At 36.3% G+C, this 24,055-nt stretch overlaps 1 protein-coding gene across 1 annotated transcript; it reads right to left on the bottom strand.

Annotated features, from left to right (window-relative positions):
• Positions 1 to 1,639: 1,639 nt before the first annotated feature.
• On the bottom strand, positions 1,640 to 22,973 carry TOPORS (TOP1 binding arginine/serine rich protein). The gene is made up of 2 exons (XM_003761404.4): positions 22,685 to 22,973; positions 1,640 to 10,162 (listed from the first exon to the last, which is right to left on the bottom strand). The coding sequence occupies exon 2, from the start codon at positions 10,157 to 10,159 to the stop codon at positions 7,175 to 7,177; it is 2,985 nt and encodes a 994-aa protein (XP_003761452.1). The 5' UTR covers positions 10,160 to 10,162; positions 22,685 to 22,973; the 3' UTR covers positions 1,640 to 7,174.
• Positions 22,974 to 24,055: the final 1,082 nt, after the last annotated feature.

Raw genomic sequence — 24,055 nt, 5'->3', positions numbered from 1 at the left:
ATAGTTTTCAACATTCACCCTTGCAAAATCTTGTGTTCCAATTTTTTCTCCCTCCCTTCCTCCCACCCCTCTCCCCTGGAGAGCAAGTAATCCAATATATGTTAAACATGTGCAATTCTTCTATACATATTTCCATATTTATCATGTTTGTGCTAAGTTTCTAATGTAGAAGATGGAATGCCAAGATAGGGTACAAAATACAAAATCTTCAGTGTGGCATTTAAACTTCCTCAGTCAGGGACTAACCTACACTCATTTCACTTGATTTACTTTTGTAAACTCCTGGTCTAGCCAAAGTAGCCTATTTAGTTATATCCTAATTTGCATTTCTTCCTCCACCATAGTATCTATAGACTTCAAATGTCTGTTGGTGGCTCTGAGACACGTCATACAAACCACCTTCTTGTTCTTAGGAAGAATCAAGTATGGAATCATTCTTTGCCCCATACACAAATAGCAACATTCTCCTATGCTTCACTTAGTGGGGAAAAATAATGAAAAGATAGTGAAATTTTCCCTTGGTATATAGTCAGACCTTGACGGTGGAAAACAAACGAGGGTTGAGGAATCACCAAGAAGTCCCCTGCCTGCAGAGGAGAATCTAATATATTTTGGTTTGCTTCAGCTATATAGTCATGAGCCAACTTGGGGTCTTACTATTCATTCCTAAGACTCTGGCAGCCCCACTTATTTTATTTCCATTTGTGTCATTTGAAAATATGGAAGATGTACAAATGACCTTTACCATACACATAAGTGACTACTAATGTTAGGGTGGAATAATGAAATCAAGTAATTATACCTGTATCTGTTTACAAAAGGAAATCATGTGAAATCAACAATTTGACAATGCAGGCAGCTGCAAAATAAACCCAAGTACAAAGCTCTTGGTAAACCAATGACCCAGAAGCTAGGTTTCTCAGAGTTAATATAAAATTCTGAGGGAGTGAAAAATAGTTAAAATTATAGGAATTGAGACATCTGCTTTTTCATTAAGTGAGGAGGGGGGAACAGGATTGGAAGATTCCGAGGTGAGAGGGAGAGGTAGTATTGTGACAATCAATGACACTGCAGAGAGAGGTGTGCTTTTGAGAAATCTCCAAAATCAGATGATGGATAAAAGGCCAATATTTATGCTAATTTATAATGTAGCATCATCTATCTGTAGTATTTAATCACATTTTTAAAGGCAAAAGGCCATTTGAGAAGTGTAGGATCCAAAAGCTTTCTCCAATAAGCAACAAGCACCCTAACCTAGAAACTGTGGATAGGTTTTGCTAATAGGGAGGATCTCTGAACATAGTACATTCATGCTATTAGCCTTCATTATGCACTCGGTTCTTGAACAAGAGCCTCTATTTTAAATTATGGCTTAGAAATTCAAATCTTTTTTAGACAATGTCTTCTTAAGCCAGTTAGTCATTTTTCAAATACTTTTCTGAATCCTATGGCTTCTGTTGGCAATTTGAACTCTCAAGATCTTATTGGTTAGAATTTCACAATCATTTAATAGTGATATAATTTATTCACAAATGCATCATCATTTTTGACAGATATTGGCAAGTACCATACTATGTCATATCTTGGGTATATGCTCAAAGATAGGCAAAAACAAAAATCCTCAAACCCACAAATAGCTGCTTCAGTGACAGGTATCTCAGGAGTTGTCAGCAATGGCTGCTAATTATTTTTCTCATCTGACCATTCCTTGATTCCATCCTCCCCCCATAGCAACTGTAAAGACAGAAATTATTTCCTCTTGAGTAGCAGTTCCCTCAAACCTATTATGAGGAATATAAACTGTTCCAGTGGTTACATTAGTGTAGGTAATTGCTGAGTGAGAAAACTTCTTTTAATAGGGCAGACCAGTCCCTTCTCTGCTTTGTAGAGAATGTTTAGTTGCCTCAGATTTTTTTTTTTTAATAGTCAGCTATTGGTATGGCTAATACTAGCAATTAAAAACTGCCCCAAGCTATCTGTCATGCACATCCCTGAATACTACAGCTTGACAGTTTAACTTATTGGAAAAAACTTCCAAATTTGCTATGGCCTCTACTTAATTATAGATGATTGACAATTATCAGATCATGCAAAGCCCTGTCACAAATCCACTGCCCATGACCTGAATAACAAACTGTCATCTCCCCCCTAAAATTCCCCTGAGAAATAACATGCTTATGAATGAATGAAAAGACATTTATTAATAACTTATTGTCTCAAGTACTATATTAAATACTGGGAATACAAATAGAAATGCTGGACAGTCCTGCTCTCAAGGAGTTTACAATCTAATGGTGGAGATGACATATACAGGAAGGTCACAGGGCAAATGGCAATACTTGGGCATGGAGAACATTAACAAATGATATAGCCCACGGGTCCTGTTTATAATCAGTGCAGACGTTAAGGTCTACCGTCCACCTTATCAGAAGAACTGTAGTTGATGATTCCAAAGTTGGTTAAGTGACCATGTTAGCTCTGAAACCCTAAGTTTGATTCATGGCTAACAGGAACATATTAGTGGGTAAGAGTGGGTATGTTTAGGCAGGAATCCAGAGAGGGTTAAGTTCCAAAGCTGCTATCTCCTTAGGTTCCTGTCAAAACTATCATACTCAATCCTCTAGGAAAGTCAATTCAATTTAACAAGCACTTTAAACACCAACAATGTACCAGGCACTGTAGATTCAAAAAGCAAAAAAATGAAAAACAGTACCTGCCTTGCCTTCAAGTTTACATTCTACTGGGGTAGGAGTGAAGGAGATAACATATATACAGGTAAATGCAAAATATTTACAAAGTTTTACTTATATACAAAGTGACAGAGGCTGATGAAAGAGCAGTGACAACCAGTAATACCAAAGAAAAACCTATAGAATTGCACTGTTACACCTAAGGAAAGAAATCGGGGGATTTCAAAAGGCAGAGAAAAGTTAAGAAAACATTTCAGGCATAAGCAACAGACTATGCAAAGGCAAGAAGGCAGAAAATGGACTACTGTATGCAGTCAACAGAATATAGATATGTTTCACTTTAATTAAAGCATAAGTGTGTTAAGGGTGGTAAGATGAAATGTCCGGAAAAACTGTTGAAAACAAGCTGTGTGGCTTTTAATTGCCAAAAAGAGGAACTTATATTTTAATCCAGTATTAGAGAGCTACTGAAATAGAGGAGTTTAACATTACTTGTTATCACTGATAAGGAATATCAATTTCACAAACTGTGTATAAAAGATGGAGAATGAGACCAATTTGAATAATATACAATGATATGGGCAAGATGAGAAGATCCTGAATTTGAGTAGTGGCAATGTGAAGGGTTATATGTGAGAGAATTTGGAGGAAGAATGAGTAAAGCTTGGCAACTAATTGCAGATGAATCATTAAAGAAAAAACCGTGATTCTGAGGTTCCAAGTCTGGGTAAAGGTGTAACAGAAACATGACAGTTCAATTTAAGTGTTTTGGGGTAAAAAGCTGTTTTTGACATGTTGAGAAATGCCTGTGTTCAATATATAAATGTTCAAGACCAGTCCATGCCTAATGACTCTGGAGTGAAGGATATGAGGGCAAGACAGAAAAGGCATTGAGATAATTGAATCCAATGCATGAAATTTTGCGGTCTTCTGCTTTTATAGGCAGTTAGATAACCTAGTCATGAAATTCAAATTCAGTTTTAGATACTTGCTAAGTTGTATGACCTGGGCAAGTCATTTAACCTCAATTGTAAAATAAGGATAGCATTACCTATTCCCCAAAGTTGTAGTAAGCTTTAAGTGAGCTATCTGTAGCAGTCCTTGGCACATGAAATTTTTTTTTTTTACGCTAGCCAGTTGTGATTATTTTTTATGTGAAGGATCCTGCCTTAAAGCTATTCTGAACATTATCCTTGAAACAAATCAGACTTTTTTTTTTGCCCAAAGTTCTATTTCCTTCAAGCTCAAGGATCTCATAAATCAAACTTCATCTTAAATTTCACTCATCTTGATAAGCCTTCACTGGAAATAATAGGGATTGGGTGGTAGAAGTTAAACTGATTTCTGTGGCAGCATAATTTTTGAGTTTAAAATAACTTTGCCAGTTAAAATGAATTTGTTCATGAGACTTTTTCTGATAGAAAATATTGAAAACGAGATTAAAACCTGCTGGCCAATATAATTAACATTAGATTTAAAGTGGAAGTTGGAAGAGGTGAATTTAGTGAAGTCCATTCACTAAAGATTTTCAAGATGAAGCTACAAAACCACCACTCAGAGATATCAAGGGGATTCTTGTTTCAGTTAATGACTACAGGCCCCCCCCCCCCTTCATTCTGATTCTATAAATGCCAGTAATTGGTAATTTCAATATTATATGAGGACGACATTGTGTTGAGTAACTAAAGCATTTGATGAGATTGGCAAATAGGGAAAAAAAAAAAAAAAAGGTCTTTAAATAAAAGGGAATAGGAAAGAACTTGTAGATCAGTAGTTCTATGTGTCCACAGAGCCCTGGAGATCCCAACTTTCTCAGGTGATCTGCAACATCAAAATGAATTCATGATACTAAGATATTGGATATTTATTAAAATACTCCCTTCCCCAACTATGTATCTGTGAAGCTGCATTTCTTCATACACTTTAATCAAAACAGTCTATTCTCAACAAATCAATGCAGAAGCATATAAGAATATTGCTCCTCATTAAATTTTGTTTTGGAAAATAGTTTTCATTAAAATGTTATTCATGTCAACATGTAACATTTATTATAATTTTAATAAATATTTTAAAACTTTATCAGGCTAATTTCAAACACATAAAAATCAAGAAACCACCCACAAACAAAAGCTCTTTGGGATCCTCAGTAATTTTTAAATGTGTAAAGGGGTCTTGAGAGCAAAAAAAGTTTTAAGATCTAACTCAATATTCTCATTTAACAGATGAGGAAAATGAGGTTTAGAGAAGGTAAGTACTTGGCTTAATGTCATACAACTTAGAGCCAGGATCAGAACAAACTTTCTCCTTAACTTCCATTCAAATATTAAGCATCTGCTTCAGTTTTCAAAGTGCTAAATATCTTTCTGATATAGAGTTAAATTTCCCTTTAGAATTCTAAAGTAATTACAGAAGAAAATTCACAAAAGCAAAAATTATAAGGGAAAAATAGAGAAAATGGAAGATACTTTAAGTTACAAAACTTATTATTTTTAACTAATGTTGTTACAATTTAAATTAGTGAACTGGAAAAGACTTTTAAATCCTCAAATGGATATCTCCTAGAAAGGTTTTAATAAACTGGAATAAATCGTCATATGCTAAATTAAAAAAATTTATATTCTTCATATACACATTTTATGCTCACACTGTTCCCTGTACCTGGACTACCTACTCATTTCTGAAACCTAATGAAATCCTACCCATCCTTTATGACAACTCAAAGGGTTCTTCCTCTATGGACTTCAAATGAAAATTATGGAGTCCTACATATTTAGGTAGTCACATTCCACTTAATGTCATAGTTTTGTTTTATGTCATATCTCCTCTTTTTCTTGTAAGGCTCCAGACTCCATAACATTTAGGAACTATGCATATCATACATTCTTCTAGCTCTAAAGGACAATTTCCCTATGTAGGCACTTGATGTATGTTGATCTATATGGTCTATAGAATACTGCTAAAACAAAACGAAATATTGGCTTCTACAGAAGACCAACTTTGTTACTAAGGGGCACAAAAGTGACAAAAATCAAGAATTACATATGATGATTAATTGGAAAGAAAAATACTTTTAAAACCAATGAGGATGAAAAGATGGAGATCTGATATATATAACACAAGTCAAACAAAGGGATAAAGGTACTAAAGAAATCCTTCAGCAGGTAATTTTAGTTATTTTACAGACCTTTCAGTGAAATATATTCAAAGGACAAATAAGGTGGTTATTAAATCACAAATTATACTCAAAAGCTGTATCACTGAATCCAAATTACTAAGAAATTATTTGAAAAATTACATGGAACTATCATGGATAGAGGAAAATATCTTCTAGATAAACCCTTAAATTTTTTCATTTTCAAAACACATTCCTTTAAATAAAAATTTTGCTTACATCAAATTTTCCTCTATTTCTTCTACTTTTCTTTATGAACTCAATATTAAGCTTTTGTTTCTCATTACCACCTCTAAACTAATTTTCCACTTTTATATTATTCTTATAATATATGGTTATCATTATAATGTATATGATATATAATTCAATATCCAAACTGAAGGAAATATTATTCAAAAGTCAAATTCATAAAAAATCTAGAGTTGGCTGCTCAACCTCTAAATTTGTATTCAATCTGAATGATTATTTTCTCAATTATAAAACAAGGATGAGACAAGAATGAATTCCTATGGAGGATAATCAAATGTAATACCAAACTAAGGTAAAATATTTCACAAAATAAATGCTAAGCTCTTTAGGTGGAGGACAAAAATATTATATTTTGAGTAACTTTTTAAAGACCATTGAAAATTAAGTATGAAAAGAAAAGGCTAACATTTTCTAGGGTTGAGCTTTGATTCAAGCATGTTACACTATGCTAGAAAAAACATTATGGTGGAAAATTTGTGGATTTTTTTTTTTTGGTTAAAATATTATTGCTTTATTGAGCTTTTTGCTGAACTCATTTCATTAGCAATCAAGTTAGACTTGTATACAAAAAACATGAAAACTTACTTCTTGGCAGAAATCAAAATAATTCATGCAGATAAAAAATAGTCTGAATTAACCTTTAAAGATTTTTTTTCAAATTACACAAATTTTCTTAAAAAAAAAAAAGAAAAGAAAAAAAATGGTAACTCTTTACTCATCATAGTTTTGTAAGCAAATCTCCATAATAATTCTCTTAAAAATCATAATTTCAAAATATCCATTGAATATTTTCCAGAATGAGAATTCAATATGGCTTTATGAATTACAACTTCTAAAATTTACATTTTTATTTAGAAAAAAGAATACAAGTTTTAAATAAACTGTTAGCAAGGTTTTTTTTTTTCTTACTCAAAAGTGCTTATCTTTGAGTTTTGTTCACTTTCTGAATAAAATGCTCTTACAAAACCTTAACTTGAAAATCACTTTAAGAGTTTAAAGGGAAGAAAAAATATCTTCACCAGAAAATTTCATATCTACATATCTTAATTAAATGTAAAACATGCTATGTCTTTTCTTCGGGACCAATACAAGATTTCTCTATGAGATGTTTTGGCAGTCTTAGTATTAACGATGGTCTTTCTGGAGAAGTGTCTATTACTGATGTCTTTGGAGATGGCAAGTGTACAGATGGTTCAGTCTGTATAGATTCAATGTCAATGTGCAGGTTGCCCATACCAGAAACAAAGGTGCTCTCTCTCATAGCAGAAGTCTGTTCAATTGAGGTTTCTTGGAGTGGAAGATTATCTACAGTCTTGGTGACACTATCCAAATCACCGTTACAAGAAGTGATTTCACATTCCTTGTCCAGCATAGTAATTCCATCATTTAGGGAAAATCTATCTTTCCTCTTAATTGGCTCCAAGACAGGAGAGGAAGATTCTTTTTTATTCTGCTGAGTTACCAAGGTGGCATGACTGTCAGACTCAATATTTTCTTTCACTTCTGGTTCCTTGTCACTATCAGTCTCAATTGTAATCACAATTGGAGAAGATTGTGAAGAATTACTTGTATGATGTCTCTTATGTCTCCTCCTGTGTTTTTTCTTTTTCTTTTTATGATGTCTATTTGTATCAGTAGTTTTGCCTTCATAAACAATCTCTACGCTTAAGCTCCGGGCTCTCTTTTTCCTCTTCTTGTGTCTATCCTTACTGGATCTATCTGAAAAGCTGTCACTCTCATTTTTATAGCTTTCACCAAACTTGGAAGATTTCTCAAAACATTCTCCCTTTCCTTTGGAAGAATCTTCATAAGATTGTTCAGTCTCTTTATGGGTACCCTCCAAGTGCCGAGTTTTGTACTTTCGTTTCCCTCCAGGCTTCTCACATCTCACTCGGTCAGATCCTACAGATACATCTCTTGATTTATTACTGGACCGACTCCTTGACCTGTGCCTTTCACTGTAGTAATGCCTCCTTTCATTGTGACTACTTTCCTTCCTAGCATTTGTCCGTTCAGAAAAGGTCTGAATTCTAAATTCCGGACTAGAAGATTGTCGAGGATAATGAGCTAGAGTTCTCTTTCTATATGATGATTCATAGCCATCCCTGTTTCTGCTATAGTAAGTATACTCCCACTGATATCGTCTTGTATAATTATTTCTTAAATAGTATCGTTCCCTATCTCTGCTTCTTGATCTTCTTTTTCCATGATCACTGCTCCGAGACCTTGATCTGCTTCTCTCTCTCGAAACAGTGCTTTCACTGCTTAAGGATATTGTCTGACTTTTTCTTGACCAACTGTTATCTCTAGTTCTTGATGTTTTCTTGTTTTTTCTATCTTTAAGTTGACTGCTATCTCTGCTTCTTGATCGCCTGCTTTTTGTCCGTCTCTTTCCATGATGTTTCCTAAAACTCTTTCGCTCACGTCCATCTCTGCCATGAGAATATGAATCTGAACTTCTTGATCGTCCTCTCTTTTTGGACAATCTATGACTACATGGAGAACATATTATTGTCACAGATGAGCTCAAATCCCTGGGAGATGAAGAAACCGATCGTTTCTCCTTTTTTGATCTAAGTATCCTACCAGAAGGTGAGGTATCAGAATTACAGTGACTTTTATTTATTTGGCCATCTTTTGAAACAAATGAATGTGGAGAGGAGCATCTACTAAAATCACTGTCACTGGAGCTGGGATCTGGCTTCTTCAGAGACTCGTTTTTCTCAGATTCTGATTCTTCAGAGTCAGAAGATAATTCAACAAGTTCTGGAGTTCTCTCGGCTAATGGCTTAACATATCCAACAATGACACAATTATCCGATGAAGAATCAGCATCATCATTTAGGTCCTGATTGGCGACTATACCCATTGGAGTATGGGGTCTACTTCTTACAAGTTCTTCATCTGAACTGTCAGAAGTATTTAAAGGAGAAGACACAGCTGCATAAACCTGTTCTGAACTTGAATATGAAGGCCCCGGAGTTTCATCATCCCAGGGAGCTTGACTAGCAGTCAAAGCATTAGCATCTAATTCTTGGTTTTCTGCCTCATCAGGAGATATGGTAATAACTGAAGAATCTGACTGGCTACCTTCCTCATATGACGGAGCAGGACAGTCATAATTAGCATGTTGATCAAAAGCCTCCATGTTAAAAGGAGAACGAGCGAAACTGATGAATTCATGTAAAAAATGGTCAGTTCGATTAAGTAAAAAAGGTTTTAAGTCGTCGACAAAAGCTTGACTCTCTAGGTCATAGCGAGTAACATTACTCATGATGATGTGCTGAACAATATTGACTAAAGATCCATGAGTTCCAAAGAGAACTGTTAGTTCGCGCTTTAACCATGGAACTAATCTGTGAAGGCAAGCAGGATTTCTACGGAAAAATTCAGCTGAAATATCCCTGTAGCGGCCACCATCTTGAATATGTCTAACACGAATACCAGAACGATACAGTGTTCTTCTGAAATTAATCATATCTGATTCTTGAATTTTCCGCAAGGATCTTCCTTCTTGTCTCAATATATGATGAATTCCACTGTCTCTCTGTCGTATTGGTGGAGCAGACAATCCTTCAAACAGGACTCCATTGTCAGGTGGTGTTTCAGTCCTTCTGAGAGAAGCACTTCTTTGAGAATAAGCAGAAGCACTTCTTTCCCTTCTCCAGCTAGTTGTTCGGTAGCGAAATCTTCGCCCATCAGGACTAGCAACAGAGCCTTGAACATATTCCTTGGTCATGCTCCTATATGAGGGCCTTAAGACATATTCCTCAAAGTCATTTTCTGCCCTCACCGAATGGAAGATAGACTGAAATGGCTGTTTGCAAAGTGGACATTCAGCTTTGTTTTTTGACCATTCCTGTACACATCGGAAACAGAACTTATGTAAGCAGTGACCCAGATATGCCACATTGTCAAATTTGTCCAAACATATAGGACACTTAGAATCAGGAGAAGCATCAGCAGGAACTGTCCACTGCAACTTGCTGGTACCAGCTTTAGGTGAAAAGTTGTTGTCCACTGTAAATTCTTCAGCCGCTGATGCCATTACCTGGAAAGAAAAAGAAACATCAGTATACTAGATTATTAACCTTAGTAAGAATGAAGTTATAGTAAAACAGAAGTAAATGAAACACAGAATCTTGCAACATACAATAGTAAAAAATACTTTAAGAGTGGTTAAATTCTTCAACTAATAAACAGAAACTCTTTACTTAGGGACCTGAAAAGAAGGCTATTATCATTGAATTTTTCTAGTTGGAAACAAAAATCAAAACAATTGAAAAACAATCAAAGGAGGTTTTCTTTTCTTTTCTCTCCCTCTCTCCTTTTAATATAGCTTTTTAAAGACATATGCATGGGTAATTTTTCAGCAACGACCTTTGCAAAATTTTCTATTCTAACTTTTCCCCTTCTTCCCCTCACGCCCCTTCCTCTCAAAGGAGGTTTTCAAATAATGGATACTCAGAACTACTTTATATTAATTGCTAGTAGCCAGAGTTTGCCCTTTGGTTAATTTAGAAAATTAACAGAAAATTAGAAAATGCCAGAAAATTTTTTTCTCTTGGAAAAAAAAAAAAAAGACTAATTTCCCTCCACAGTTTACTTTTCTGTTACTGCAAGTAGATTTTCTACCCAATACTGAAGGAAGATTTTATCTACATTGCTACTTATTGTTTCTTTATTCATTTTGACACTGGCTGGTAGGATTTATTGCAAATGAAATAATAACTGGGATATTGGATCTGGAATCAGAAAACAGGTGTTCAAATCCCAGTTTTGCTATTTAGCACTTGTGTGACAAAGGAAAAATCATTCTTTCTCCAAGTCTCAATTTCCAATTTCATTAGATAGGTTTAGGCTATAAGATCATGATGATTCCTTCCCTCTCCTTCTTGACTATATACACCCCCTCACCCTCCATTGTGCTTCTATTCTCCCCTGCCCCAACCACCCATGCCTCAGTTTCATTTATCTTTCTTTCATAGTATAGTAAGTAACCAGATTTCTTCTATGCTCATGTACAAAATGCAAAATATACATTATGTACATCAAACTCTTCTGCATTTTGTGTTGAGGTTACTAATTTACCTGAAGTGAAAGATTTTAAATTCTTTAAAAAGATTGACAAAAATTGTCATTTCATGTGTAATAGGCCAGTAGAGGTTTTCTAGCCTTAGTAATTATTTTTACAGATTAAAAAAAAGTAAATCCAGAAGATATTCAGGGATATTCCCAAGATGTCTGTGTCTCTACACACAGACAAACTCACACATAGAGGTCATATCTGAACCTTAGTTTTCTGACTACAAATGCACACTGCTCATCATTATAAACACATTCCCATCAAATGGTATCCAAAGAATTACAGAAGACCTTCACAATTCTTATTGTATTACAAAATGCAGAGCTATCAAAAAAGTCAAATCAATTACTTTGAGGCTGGTACATGAGGCTCATTAATTAAGCTCTGTATTATATTTTCATTCCTAAAATACACACACACACACACACACACACACACACACACATTTAACAGCTCAACAGTCATTATTTGCTAGCAAAAAGGAGAACGAGCAAAACTGATGAATTCATGTAAAAAACGGTCTGTTTGATTAAGTAAAAAAGGTTTTAAGTCACCGATAATATTAGATAATACATCTGAACTAATAGCCTAAAATAAGATATTGGATTGGTAATGGAATCATTTATTCACTCTCCATGAATATTAGTTCTCTTTCCTTTATTTTCAAATAATTATTTTTAATTGCATCTCCCAATGCAAGCCCAAAGTTATCTTAAAAGAAAACTGTTTCCACTTTGAGATTTTATTTCAACAAATATGACCAAACCCTCTACTAATACAGTTTGAAAACCATCCATATCTTATCCTGTTCAAATTTTCATCCACTGATTTTCACAATTCCTCCCATTTAATGATGATCAAATGTACTGGAGGTTTTCTTATTAGTTTCTTGATATTTTGTGGATACCAATACAGAATTTGAGAAGTTCATCTTTTATTGTTCTGCCTCACTACCTGTTTTTCCCAGTGTTACATGTCCTTGACAACATATTTACTTCTCATATGAAAGTTAGCACTGAAAACAGGCCACAATCCATGTACAATCAATTGCCTCACTTTTCTACACTGTACTTTGATCATCTCAAACTTTGATTCTTTGGAGTTTATGTTGATCTATGAAAGAAAAGAGCTTTTAAACAAAATCTGTCAGAAAAAATTTGTTTAAGACTATTATTTCTGCTTGGTGAGGTTCAAATGGACAGAATATTTCACCAGCTACACAGAATGCCCTCTCAATTAAAACAACAAAATTCCTATTATTATTATTTTGAGTATCATAAGCAAAACAAATATTGATCTAGTAGAACAATTAAGGTCAGTCATCAAATTATCTCCTGTTCAAGGACAACTAATTAGGTCTCATTCAAATAAGACAAAGTAACTTTATAATATTAGGACACTGTGTCACATTATTTTTAATAATGTAACTGAGGCCTTACTATACTTAGCTATACAGCGTAACTGCTAGATTAGTTGAAGGGTACAACTTTAATGATAAGGAACAACTTAGAATCATTTAAAGTAGACATTCTTTTAAAAATAAAGCCATTCTCTTCAACAATGAGATGATTCAAACCAGTTCCTCTTGCTCAGTGATGAAGAAAACCATCTACACCCAGAGAGAAGACAGTGGAAACTTAAGTGTGGACATTAACACAGTATTCTCACTCTCTCTTGCTGTTTGCTTGCATTTTGCTTTCTTTCCCAGTTTGTTTTTCTTCCTTCTTGATCTGATTTTTCTTATGCAGTAAAAAAAACTGTATAAATATGTATACATATATTGGATTTAACATATATTTAACATATTTAATGTATTGGACTACCTGCCCATCAAGGGTAGGAGAGGAAAATTTGGAACAGAGGTTTTGCAAGGGTCAATGTTGAAAAATTATCCATGCATATGTTTTGTAAATAAAAAAGTTTTAATTAAAAAAAAAAAACAAGAAAAATGAACCATTTAAAGTTCTTTTTCATTTCATAGTAGTCTAATGCATCTTATAAACCATTTTTCAGATTATTAAATGCATATAGATTACAAAGGAAATTATATTACACTAGTGTATATGTACTACACAGACACACACAACTTTCATAGATCAAGAAAACACCTGAATTTGAGCATTAAAAATTTGAATTAAACGAACTGAATGAGAAGTATTCAAGTGATGGAGGAAAGCAAATAGGATATGGAAAGGGCCTAGTTATAAAATGAACTCTTCCTATAGAAGTTTACCATTCTTCACATCCAGAGCCATGCATTTCAACAAGAAATCAAGTCTCTGTAACAACCTGTGATAGTAAATGTTAGTGTGACCAGTCATGAAAGGGACTTCAAAATGCATAAGACAAATTTAAAATAGTAACTTTTGAAATGGGGGTGTGTGTGAGGGAGGAGTAATGAATTCTCCACAAGAATTTTAAAAAGTTGGCCACAAGCTTTGCTAGTGGGGAAAAGCTGCCTCAGCCTGGGATGATTTTGGAAAAAAAAAAAATTGGTAGCAAATAGTGAAGCTAGGGAAATTAAATAAAAATGTGAGTACTAAGACAAAAAATACCATGCCAAGCTACTGGAAAATGCTAAATTAAGAACTCAGATTTCTCTGATAACGAGAGACTAGTATTATCTGAGGAGAAGAGTGGAACAATACACACTTAAAGGAAAGGGTCTCCAGTTTAAAAGGGTAAACAACATAGAAAGATGAGTCTGGAAACAGAAAGGAATATCACAATTTTTTTCCTGAGAAATAATGAGGTACTTTTGCAATGCTGATACTGATTAGGAGTTCTGCACAATTTATAGAAGTAATTTTTTTCAGGGGATCACAACAGAAGATACTAAATCACCAACTTAAACTATTTCAATGATCATATTATAAAAATGATGGATTTCCAGAAAAATGCTTTAACATAACACTTACTTACTACCTTTTAAATCCTGTTAAGTTCTGTCAAAATTTTAAAGATTTGTTTGTTGATGACTTTGTTTTGCAAGCCTTGGCCATTGCAGATATACATTCCCTCCTCCTCACTAATAGAAACACTTCTCTCCTAAGAAATGTTAAGCAAAACTGACAGACTCACTAATTTTTTCATACTGACTCTATTCTAGGAAGATGATCTTTCTCAAGATCATGTATTAAACTGACAATTATGTTAAAGATGATAAAAACTAATTTCTTAATGGCTAACAAGGGAATCTCTGAGAACAAATATGAACAATTTCTACAAATTCAGATAAGCCTTGGTCACTGGACAACAGAAATATATGATCACTGGATTCTATCATGGAAAACTGGATTCAAAGATTCTCCAAGTTTTAGAGGACGTTCCAGAGTTTGGGATCTCACAGACACAACTATTGAGAATCCAGTGTTACTTCCATAGCACAAAGGGATACAAACAGAAGTTTAGTGGACATCTTAAGTTCCTAATTTAAAAAAAAAAATATTTCTTAGATTCTTCTCAATAAAAGCATGCCATCTCCCTATACTTTAATCTAATGAAAAGGCTAAATGGAGAAATTAAAATCTTGAAAAGGATCCAAAACTTCCTTTCACTGACTGGAGAGAATTATATTTAAATGGTACCATAAAGATCAAGTATCTGGGGAAGCTCGGTGGAGTTCAAATTTGGCCTCAGGCACATAACATTTCCTGACTGTGTGACCCTGGGCAAGTCACTTAACCCCAATCCCCACCCCACCCCCCAAAAAGATAAGTTACCTGCCATTTGGTTAAAGGCCACAAAAAGACTAAATAACTTCACTATAAACCCACAGGTTAAGAAGACATTCTATGAAGATTATAATAGCCCAAAGGAGACTCAAAAAATGAAAAGAAAATGAAAATCAGAAGCACAAATAAAATACTGTATATTGAGATGGCAATAAACTGTCTGCTCAAAAATCTGATAAACTGGTAAAGAGATGTTTAAGCTATAAGAAGACATCAATTATATTTATATCCATAAAATCAACTGATATAGCACATAGGAGGCATTGAAGATAAATGGATAAGAAATTAGCCATGGTGTCAGAAAGTCTGGGTTCAAATCTCACCTTTCAAGTGAATAAATGACTTACTGGCTCTGTGTGACAATGGGCATTAAGAGCTAACTATGTGCTAAGCACTGTGGTAAATGCTGGGGACACAAAGAATGGCAAAAAAAAAAATAATAATAATGGGAAAACCTTCAAGCATCTCACAATCTCATTCAAATACTTCTATGTACTGTTTTATACAGAATAAAACAAAAACATCAACTAAGAAAGGGTACTAGAATAAAGAGAAATTGGAAAAAGCTTCCCTGTAGATGAGATTTTAACAGGGACTTGAAGCCAAGAAAGCTAAGAGACTGAGATAAGGAAACAAATCTCACATTTTATCCCAGGGGGGAAAAAAATCATTGAAAATGCCAAGAGTTAGGAGATGGAATGTCTTGTGTGAGGAATAGTAAGAAGGTCAGTATCACTGGATCAGGAAGTACATGGAAAAGTGAAAAGTGATTAAAACTGGAAAGGGGAGGGGCAAGTTATGAAGGTCTTTGGTTGTCAGAGGATTTTATATTTGATCCTGGAAGTGATAGGGAACCACTAGAGTTAATAAACATTATTTTGAGGTTGACTGGAGAATGACCGGGAGTTGGAAGAAATTTGTAAAAGACTAACAACCAGCAGGCTACTGAAATAGTCCAGGAGTGATGAGAGCCTGTATGTACTAAAGTAGTCGAAGTGTCAGAGGAGAGAGAGGGGCAAACAAGAGATGTTACAAAAGTAAAATTGATGGTCATTGACAATACAATGGACTTGGGGTGGGATGAGGGATTGGAAAGAATAGAATATGACACCTTGATTTCTAATCTGGGAGATTAGAAAAATGGTGGGGCCCTTGACAGTAATAAGGAAACCCAGAAAGGAGAAATGTTTGAAGCAAAAAGAAAATTAATTCAGCTTTGGATATGCTGAAATTTAAGATGTCTCTAGGACATTCAATTCAGTTTGAGATGTCTAACAGGCAGTTGAATAGACACATTCAATCCACACGAGGTCAGATTTGAGGAGATTAATATTCAACAGAACAGTTAGGACTGGACAAGTAAATATGATAATCATCAGTTTAGAGATGATAATTGAATTCACGAAAGCTGATGAAATCAAAATAAATAGTATGGAGAAGAAAGGGAGTCCAGGAGAGAACCCAATGGATCACTCAATGAGCATGCCCTAAATGAAGATTCAGTAAAATTCGGAAGAATGATTTCTTGGAGAAGGAAGACATGGCAGAATGAGATCACTTGCATATGTAGAGGGATAAGTCTTGGTAAAAAGAATGGCTTCTTCATTTGAGATAGGGATTAAGGAGGACATGGTGTATAACATCTGAATCATATGAGATAAAGGAAAGAAAAGAGGCTGTAAAATGAGCCTAGGTTCAGTTCTTAGTTGAAAGAGTGAAAGGAGAAGTCATGGGAGGTTTGAAGCAACATTAAAAGATGGTGTTTATAATGAATGCCTCGAAAAGGGCTCAAGAGAACAAGAGAAGCAAAGAAAATAAACATTTATAGCACTTACAATATGCCAGAGACTGTGCTAACCACTTGACAAATTATCTCACTTGATCCTTAGGACCCTGGAAAGTATGTGCTATTATTACCTCCATTTTACATGAAGAAACATAGGCAGAGAGAAGTTTAACCAATTACCCAAGATCACACAACTAATAAGTGTTAGAATTTAGATTTCAATTCAAATCTTCTAGACTCTAGTCCCAGGGCTATCTGTTCCTTCCCCCTGTCTCTATACCTTACCCCTGACTCTGACAGAAAAACTCTGTACGGAGTTATGAACTAGTTCCATTTAATGGGTTAAGATACAAAGAGGAAGATTGTAGCCAGCACAAGGGGCTGTCTGGGGAGAATTGAAGAATTCAGGGATTGGAGTTTATGCCATGGACTAAAAACAGGGTTCAGGTTGTCAGAAGGTACCGAGCTTTACTTGTAAAGTGAGTTTCCTCATTCAGAAATTCTCCAGGATCAATGAAATGACAGGTCAAATACCTATTATTATAGGAATTACCAACCTGAAAGGGAGGGCTACATTTTAAATAATTGGTGTCACTCCTCAAAACTCACTTAGCTGTTTTTCGTTTGTTTGTGTCAATGCAACTGGGGTGAAGTAACTTGCCCAAGGTCACACAGCTAATAAGTGTTAAGTGTTTGAGAGCAGATTTAAACTCAGGTCCTCCTAACTTCAGGGCTGGTGGCTAACTATTTCAGCCTCTTAATTTTTTAATTAGCTCAGAAACACCTAGCAGTCTCCCAATCTATTTTAAAGATGGCAGCAGATGTGTCATTATTTCCAAAAATGGATTAAGACATTATCAATAAAGGACTTAAAAATTTGACTTTCATTCTGTGTAAAGTGTTGGTTGATAAATTATTCCTCTGTTAAGTATGGATCTATTTTCCTATTAAATTTCAGTTGTAATCTTTAACAGGTTTTTTTCTGGTCTACTCTCCCTTATATTCTGATTATGACTCATTTAAATAAAAAAATATTCACTGATCCTGCTCCAAGTACAGGGACAAAATGTAAAATAAAGCAAGAGCAAAGGCCCTTCTCTCAACTCCTTTCAGACTCATTTCACTTTATTTCCCTGTTCACATAATCTTGCTTAGGCTAAATGAACTATTAGCAGGTCCTAAAATTGATCCTCTATGCTTTCCCATCAGTGTATTAGGGGAGGGCTGGAACAAACTCTCTTCATATCTCCATATCAATCAAGGAGCATTAATTCAGTGCTCACAGTGTTCCAGGCATTTGGTTGGGCCCTGGGGAAAAAAAACCAAAACAGCCTCTGCCCTTAAAGAAACTGAGTGCAATTAATTCCCCCTCTCCCCCCTCCAAAATACAAAGTAATTTTTTTTGGAGGGGAGAAGTACTAGCAGCTGGGTGAATCCAAAAAGACCTTGTTCAGATCATGCTGCGCAAGAGTAACTTTAAAAGAAAGCTAGGAATACTTGCAAGAGATAAAAAGTTCAAAAGGGAGTAAATTCTAAGCTGAGAGGACAGTCTGTGACAAGGGAGTTTGTAATAATGAACATCAAGATTAACAACTGATATTACAATGACAATTTGCAAAGCTTAAGTATCATGATTTGTTCCTCACAAAAAACTCAGTAAAGTAGGTGCTACTATTGTCTCCATTTTACAGATAAAGAAACAGGCTTAAGGTTAAATTACTGGCAAAGGATCACACATAGTAAATGTACCAAGGCAGGATTTGAAGCCTAATCTTCCTGACTCCAGTTCACCACACTACTAATTATACAATACTGTCATCCATTAGAGAATCCCCCTTGCTTTATGGCTTCCCCTTCAATTTTTTTCAGCTCAAAATCAAAGTGATATCAACTTTCCATTCTTACTACTTTTTCTCCCATTCTGACAAAGAGATATTCCTTAATACTAAGGCCAATTCCTTTACTCACTTTTAATTGATCTCATCCCAAAACAGACTTTGACATCAACCAAGCTCTTTGAAATCTTCACTCTCCATCTATGGGTTCCTCTCTCCTTCCATCTTCAAACATGCCTAACGCCCCCTTCCCCATCATTAAAATTTTTTTTAATTTAAAAACCGTCACTAGACTTTATCATGCTCTATTTCTGTCCTTTCTCATTCAGCCAAACTCCCAGAAAAAGTTGTCTATTTTCTATGCCTGTGATTCTTCAATCTTTTGCAATTTGACTAAAGACCTCATCAATCAATTCAAACTGCTCTCTTCAAAGTTACCACTTAGTCCCAAATAGCCAAACCTGATGGTCCTCTTTCAGTCTTCATCCTTCTTAACCTAGCTGCTGTGCAAATGTAACAATGCTGGTATGTCTCTTCCAGATTGTTCTTTGAATGTTTTCATAACATTGCTCTCTTCAAATTCTCCTACCTGACTTGCTCTTCCAGTTTTCTTTGGCTGCTCATCATATCACATCCTCTAATTGTGGAATATTCCTCATGGTTGTGTCCTATGCCTTTTTTTCTCTACATACTCAGCACCCATAAATATCATCTGTATGGAAATGATTTATACATATGTAATGTGTACACACACAGAGGAACCACTCTAGTTCAATCCTTCACCAGCTCTTGATTAGATTACAACTTCTCAACTGGTCATCTAGCCTTTCTCCCTATTCCAGTCCTTCCAATATACTGATGCCAAAAGGATTTTCTCTTAAGATTCAGACATGTCACTCTTCTACATCAACTCCAAAAGGCTCCTTTTATTGCTTCTAGGATCAAATGTAAATTCCTCTATTTGGCTTTTAAAAGCTCTTCTTAGATTATCTTTTCAACCTCACTAAAAAAACATCATCTATTAGGGCTCTCTTCTCATTCAATTTACTACAGCCAAAGTGCTTCTCCCTCTTTGATAAATATACACACTTTCTCTCTCTCTCTTCCCCATTTTTGCACTGGCCAATTCCCATAACTCAAATTCACTGCTCACCTCTGCTCCTCAAAATTCTACATTTCAAGAGCAGCTTAAGCAGCACATTTTATATGAAGCTTTTCTGTATTCTTCTTGACAGTACTTTCTCTCCCAAAATAGCATGTATTTAAATACTTCCTATTTGTTCTGCATGTGCTTATATGTTATGCCTTATCTATTAGAAAGTAAACCACTTTCTAATAGGGATTGTTTCATCCATTGTTATTTGTATGCATAGCAAACAAGCAGATTTAATTAATGCTAAGTTAATTGATTTGATTCTTTTAAGACAAAGCTTAGGGGTTATTTGCTCCAGGAAGCTTTCTTTTCAGTGAAAATGATCTCATGCTTATCAAATTTTCTAGAGTATTTTGCCTGGATCTTTCTTTCTCCTTAGGCACATTCTAGCTATATTCTTTTCGGTATCTCAAAAGAAACCACCTTGAGTGAAGACAAGTTCTTTTGATTCTATTCTCAGGATGATTACTGAACTGTTTACAGCACACCCCCAACCCCCATCCCAAGATGATGGTTAGAATCAGATTTCTAATTTTGACACATCAGACTTCTGCTTCTAACATGATAACCAGATGGGGAGCTGGAGAAGCTATCTTGTTTATTGCGATTTGAATGTACTGCATTTTTTTTTAAAGCAAACTGAAGGTCTGTGGCAATCCTGCCTCTTGCAAGTGTAACAGCACCACTTTTTCCAAAAGTATGTGCTCACATCATCTCTGGCACATTTTGGTAATTCTCCCAATATTTCAAACCTTTTCACTATTATTTTTATATTTGTTATGGTGTTCTGTGTTCAGAGATAGTTGATGCTACTATTATAATTGTTTTGGGGCAACATGAATTTTGCCCATATAAAATGGTGAACTTAACTGATAAATGTATGTGTTCTTCCTACTGCACTGGTTGTTTTCTCCTTTCTACCTCTTCCTTGGGCCTCCTTATTCCTTGAGATATAATATTGCCTTTAAGTGTTCAAGTGGAAGGAAGAATCAATCAATTCAGCAAACTATTTTTTTCTTATTTTAAGAAATTTTCATAGAGATCCCCAATCAGCAATACCATCCTGATCAGTCATCAAGACAAGAAAACTCTCTACCAACAAAAAGATTTCAATTCAATGAAGGCTCAGATGATGGTTGGCATTTTGGGGGAGCAATAAGGTGCTTTGTAATTAAGGTAGCACACATCTTTTCTGCTGCACATTTAATACAGTTAGTGCAAACTGCTAAACCAAAAAATCTGTGTGAATCACTTTTTTTGTTCTGTATATGCTTGATATTTGTTTTATTGCAGGGGTCTGGAGTCCAATTGGCAATTACCTCGCAATTACCTCCAAGGTATCTATGTCATAGAGTCTGCTCTATCCCAATATGCCTTTCCCGGTGCCTGATGAACAAAAAAGTCTCTTTATCCAAGACTTAAGCTCTCCAATCCAGCCAAAGCATCCAGCTCTCTAGTCAACCCAACTCAACTTCATTTTCTTCTTTCTCTCAGTGCCAAGGCACAGGTAGTCTTCCATGCCTGGAATCAAGACGACTTCTAAGAACTAATGCTAATTTATGCCAAGGATACAAAGAAGCATAAAAACAAGATTCCAATTCTAAAGGAGATCATTCCCTAATGGGGAATTCTCTCAGCATCCCTCTTTTCCTCCAAGATGAAGCTTGAAAACCATCTTTTTCTTGACCAACCCTTCCCTCCCAATGCTAGTGCCCTCCCTCTGGGGATACGCAGTTTTTAAAAGAAAAGTATATTGAACCAAAAGTTCAACAGGTCAGAAGAACTCAAATCCTGCTTCAAATACTTAATTGTGTGATTCTATACTGATCAATTAGCCTCAGGCTCCAAATCAACAAAATAGGGATAATAACTCCCAAAATTCCATAAGGATAAAATAAGATATTTATAAAGTTTTATATAAATGCTAAAGCTAGTGTTTTGCAAACCTTAAGGCACTATATAAATGCTAAATAGCTAGTCTTTTTGCAAACCTTAAAGTTAGGTTTGCAAACACTAGCTTCAGCATTTAGAGGAGCTTTGAAAAGTGTTGTTAATATCTTTCATTAGATGTTCACAGTAAACCAGGAAGGTAGGAGTTATTATTATTAACCCCAATTTAGAGATGTGATGGAGGTAAACATATGGTAAGTGACTTACATAACTAGTGTCTTCGGCCGAATTTCAACTCAAGTTTTCCTAAATTCCAGGCCCTGCACTCTATCGGTTAAACATCCAATAGATATATTAAGCAGGCAGATAGCTACTACGCACTGTGACCTTTTTTTGTGTCATCATACCTTTGACAGTTTAGAAAGCTTAAGGACACATTTTCAGAAAAACGTTTTACAAGCTCAAAAACAAAATACGCAGATTACAAAAGAAATCAATAATGTCAAAATACAATTAATAAAAAAACCCTTTAAAACCAAGTTAAAGATCACTGGTTAAGAATTACCAACGTGTGTGTGCTCGGAGTGCAGACATATTTAAGCTGGATCCTGGCACACCTACATGAATAGAAACGAGCAGGAATAATTTCCTTTGTATATTTAGCATCTAGCACTGCAAGTGCCTGGCGCATAGTAGGTGCTCACATTACACGGATCCTAGGGCTGAGGGAATTCGCACTCTTCCCCCCCAGAGAACGACGTCCCAATCCCGCAGCGGGGCGCCTCCCAGGCCTCGGGGGCTGCGGCCCAGGACCTCAATCTATATTGATCCCTCGGCCCCTCTATATACGCTCAGGCTCCTAGAGGGCCCTGGCGGTACTCCCCCGCGCCCCCCCCCCCCAGACTCGGTGGGGTTCGAGGAGCCCCCTCCAGGCCGCAGCAACCGCCACAGTTGCCCAGGCCCGGCCCAGCTCTTCGAAATCCCGGGCCCAACCTCACTAGGTGACGAGGAGCGCCCCCGACACGCCGGGGGCTCCGGAATCCGGCCGCCGCCCTCGTCCCGGGCCTCCCGCCCGCCCCCGCGGCTCACCGCTCAGAGCTCCGGCGTCGCCCTGGCAATGAAGGCAGTCGCGGGAAAGCCCCACAACGATGCAGCCACTGACCGGCACGAACCCGCTCGATCTCTTTCAGCTCCAGAAAGCGTCTCTCCCCTCCCCGCTTCAGGCAGAGGAGGAGCCAGCAGCGGCGACCTTTGTGTCGTAGGGCGCAGGTCACCAATAGCGGGATCCCGGATAACGCAGGCACTGGATAGGATCCTCCCCCGGGACTCCTCACAAGACAACATCCGCTCGCTTACCAAACCGCCAACCGCGCTGCGCACGCGCGGGGAGTGATTTTATGAAAGCACAATCGCTGGGGAGGAGGTGGGTGGGCGTAGTTAGACTGGGAAGTGCTGCGGTGGAAGGGATTGCGAGCCTTCCTTTGGCCCTTTCCCGGTTGTCCTCTAGGAGAACAAATGGTCTTGCTATTTGAGCAACGTTAGCTAAGGAATCTGAGGCTAGAGTTCACTCCCCGCTTCTCCTATTTTAGCCGCTGGCAGCCGCTAGGGGGCGCAGCGGCGGGACTGGAGTCAGCAAGCTGTGGCTTCGAATTCGGCCTCTGACACTAGCGAGTGGTGTAACCCTGGGCAGGTCGCCTCTGTTTCTTCAGCTGAAAAGCGAAGATAATGTCACCTACCTACTGTGAGCATCACATATGAAATATTTATAAAGTGCTTGGCACGGTGTCCCGGCCCATAGTAGGCATAATGTTTATTTCCTTTTACTTCTTTGGGCCTCAGTTTCTTCATCTGTAAAATTAGTTTATTTCTGAACTCCCCGTTCCATCTCTAGCTCTATTAATCCCTTAGGAACTATAATTTGAACCTAGCTGTCTACCTCAAAATAAAGAAATCCATTTTTTAAAAGGTCTGAAAATCCAAGACTTCACATGAGCTTTAATTCCTCTGAAATGTCAAAAAGTGTCAACTACCCAATTCCTTCCCTCTTGCAAATAATTTTTAATGGTTGTATAACAAGCCTTAAACATGCAGCAAATGAGATGATTAAAATATTGCACTTTTCATATTTGTGACTTTAAAATATACCACAATATATTATTGATAATGATAATAGGCTGGTCCTATGATTTCACTAGCATAAGGCAACGAGTGTGGCTCTGCATTTGCCAAAAATGTTTACGTTTTTAGTGTTTAGGACACAGTGCTTTTCTGCAATTTGAAATTACTGTATGCTAAATACTTTGCATTTGTTGATTCAGCAGTACCACTACTAGGCTTATAAAAAGCTTAGAATTAGCAGGACAATGTATAGGATATTACAGAGAAAAATGATATTGCCATCATAAACCATAAGTTCATTGGACTGAAGAGGAAATACATTATTCACCTCCTGTCAGAGAG

The sequence above is a fragment of the Sarcophilus harrisii genome, chromosome 1, assembly GCF_902635505.1.
Source record: "Sarcophilus harrisii chromosome 1, mSarHar1.11, whole genome shotgun sequence".
Taxonomy (NCBI): domain Eukaryota; kingdom Metazoa; phylum Chordata; class Mammalia; order Dasyuromorphia; family Dasyuridae; genus Sarcophilus; species Sarcophilus harrisii.
This window is presented reverse-complemented; position numbering and strand designations above follow the sequence as displayed.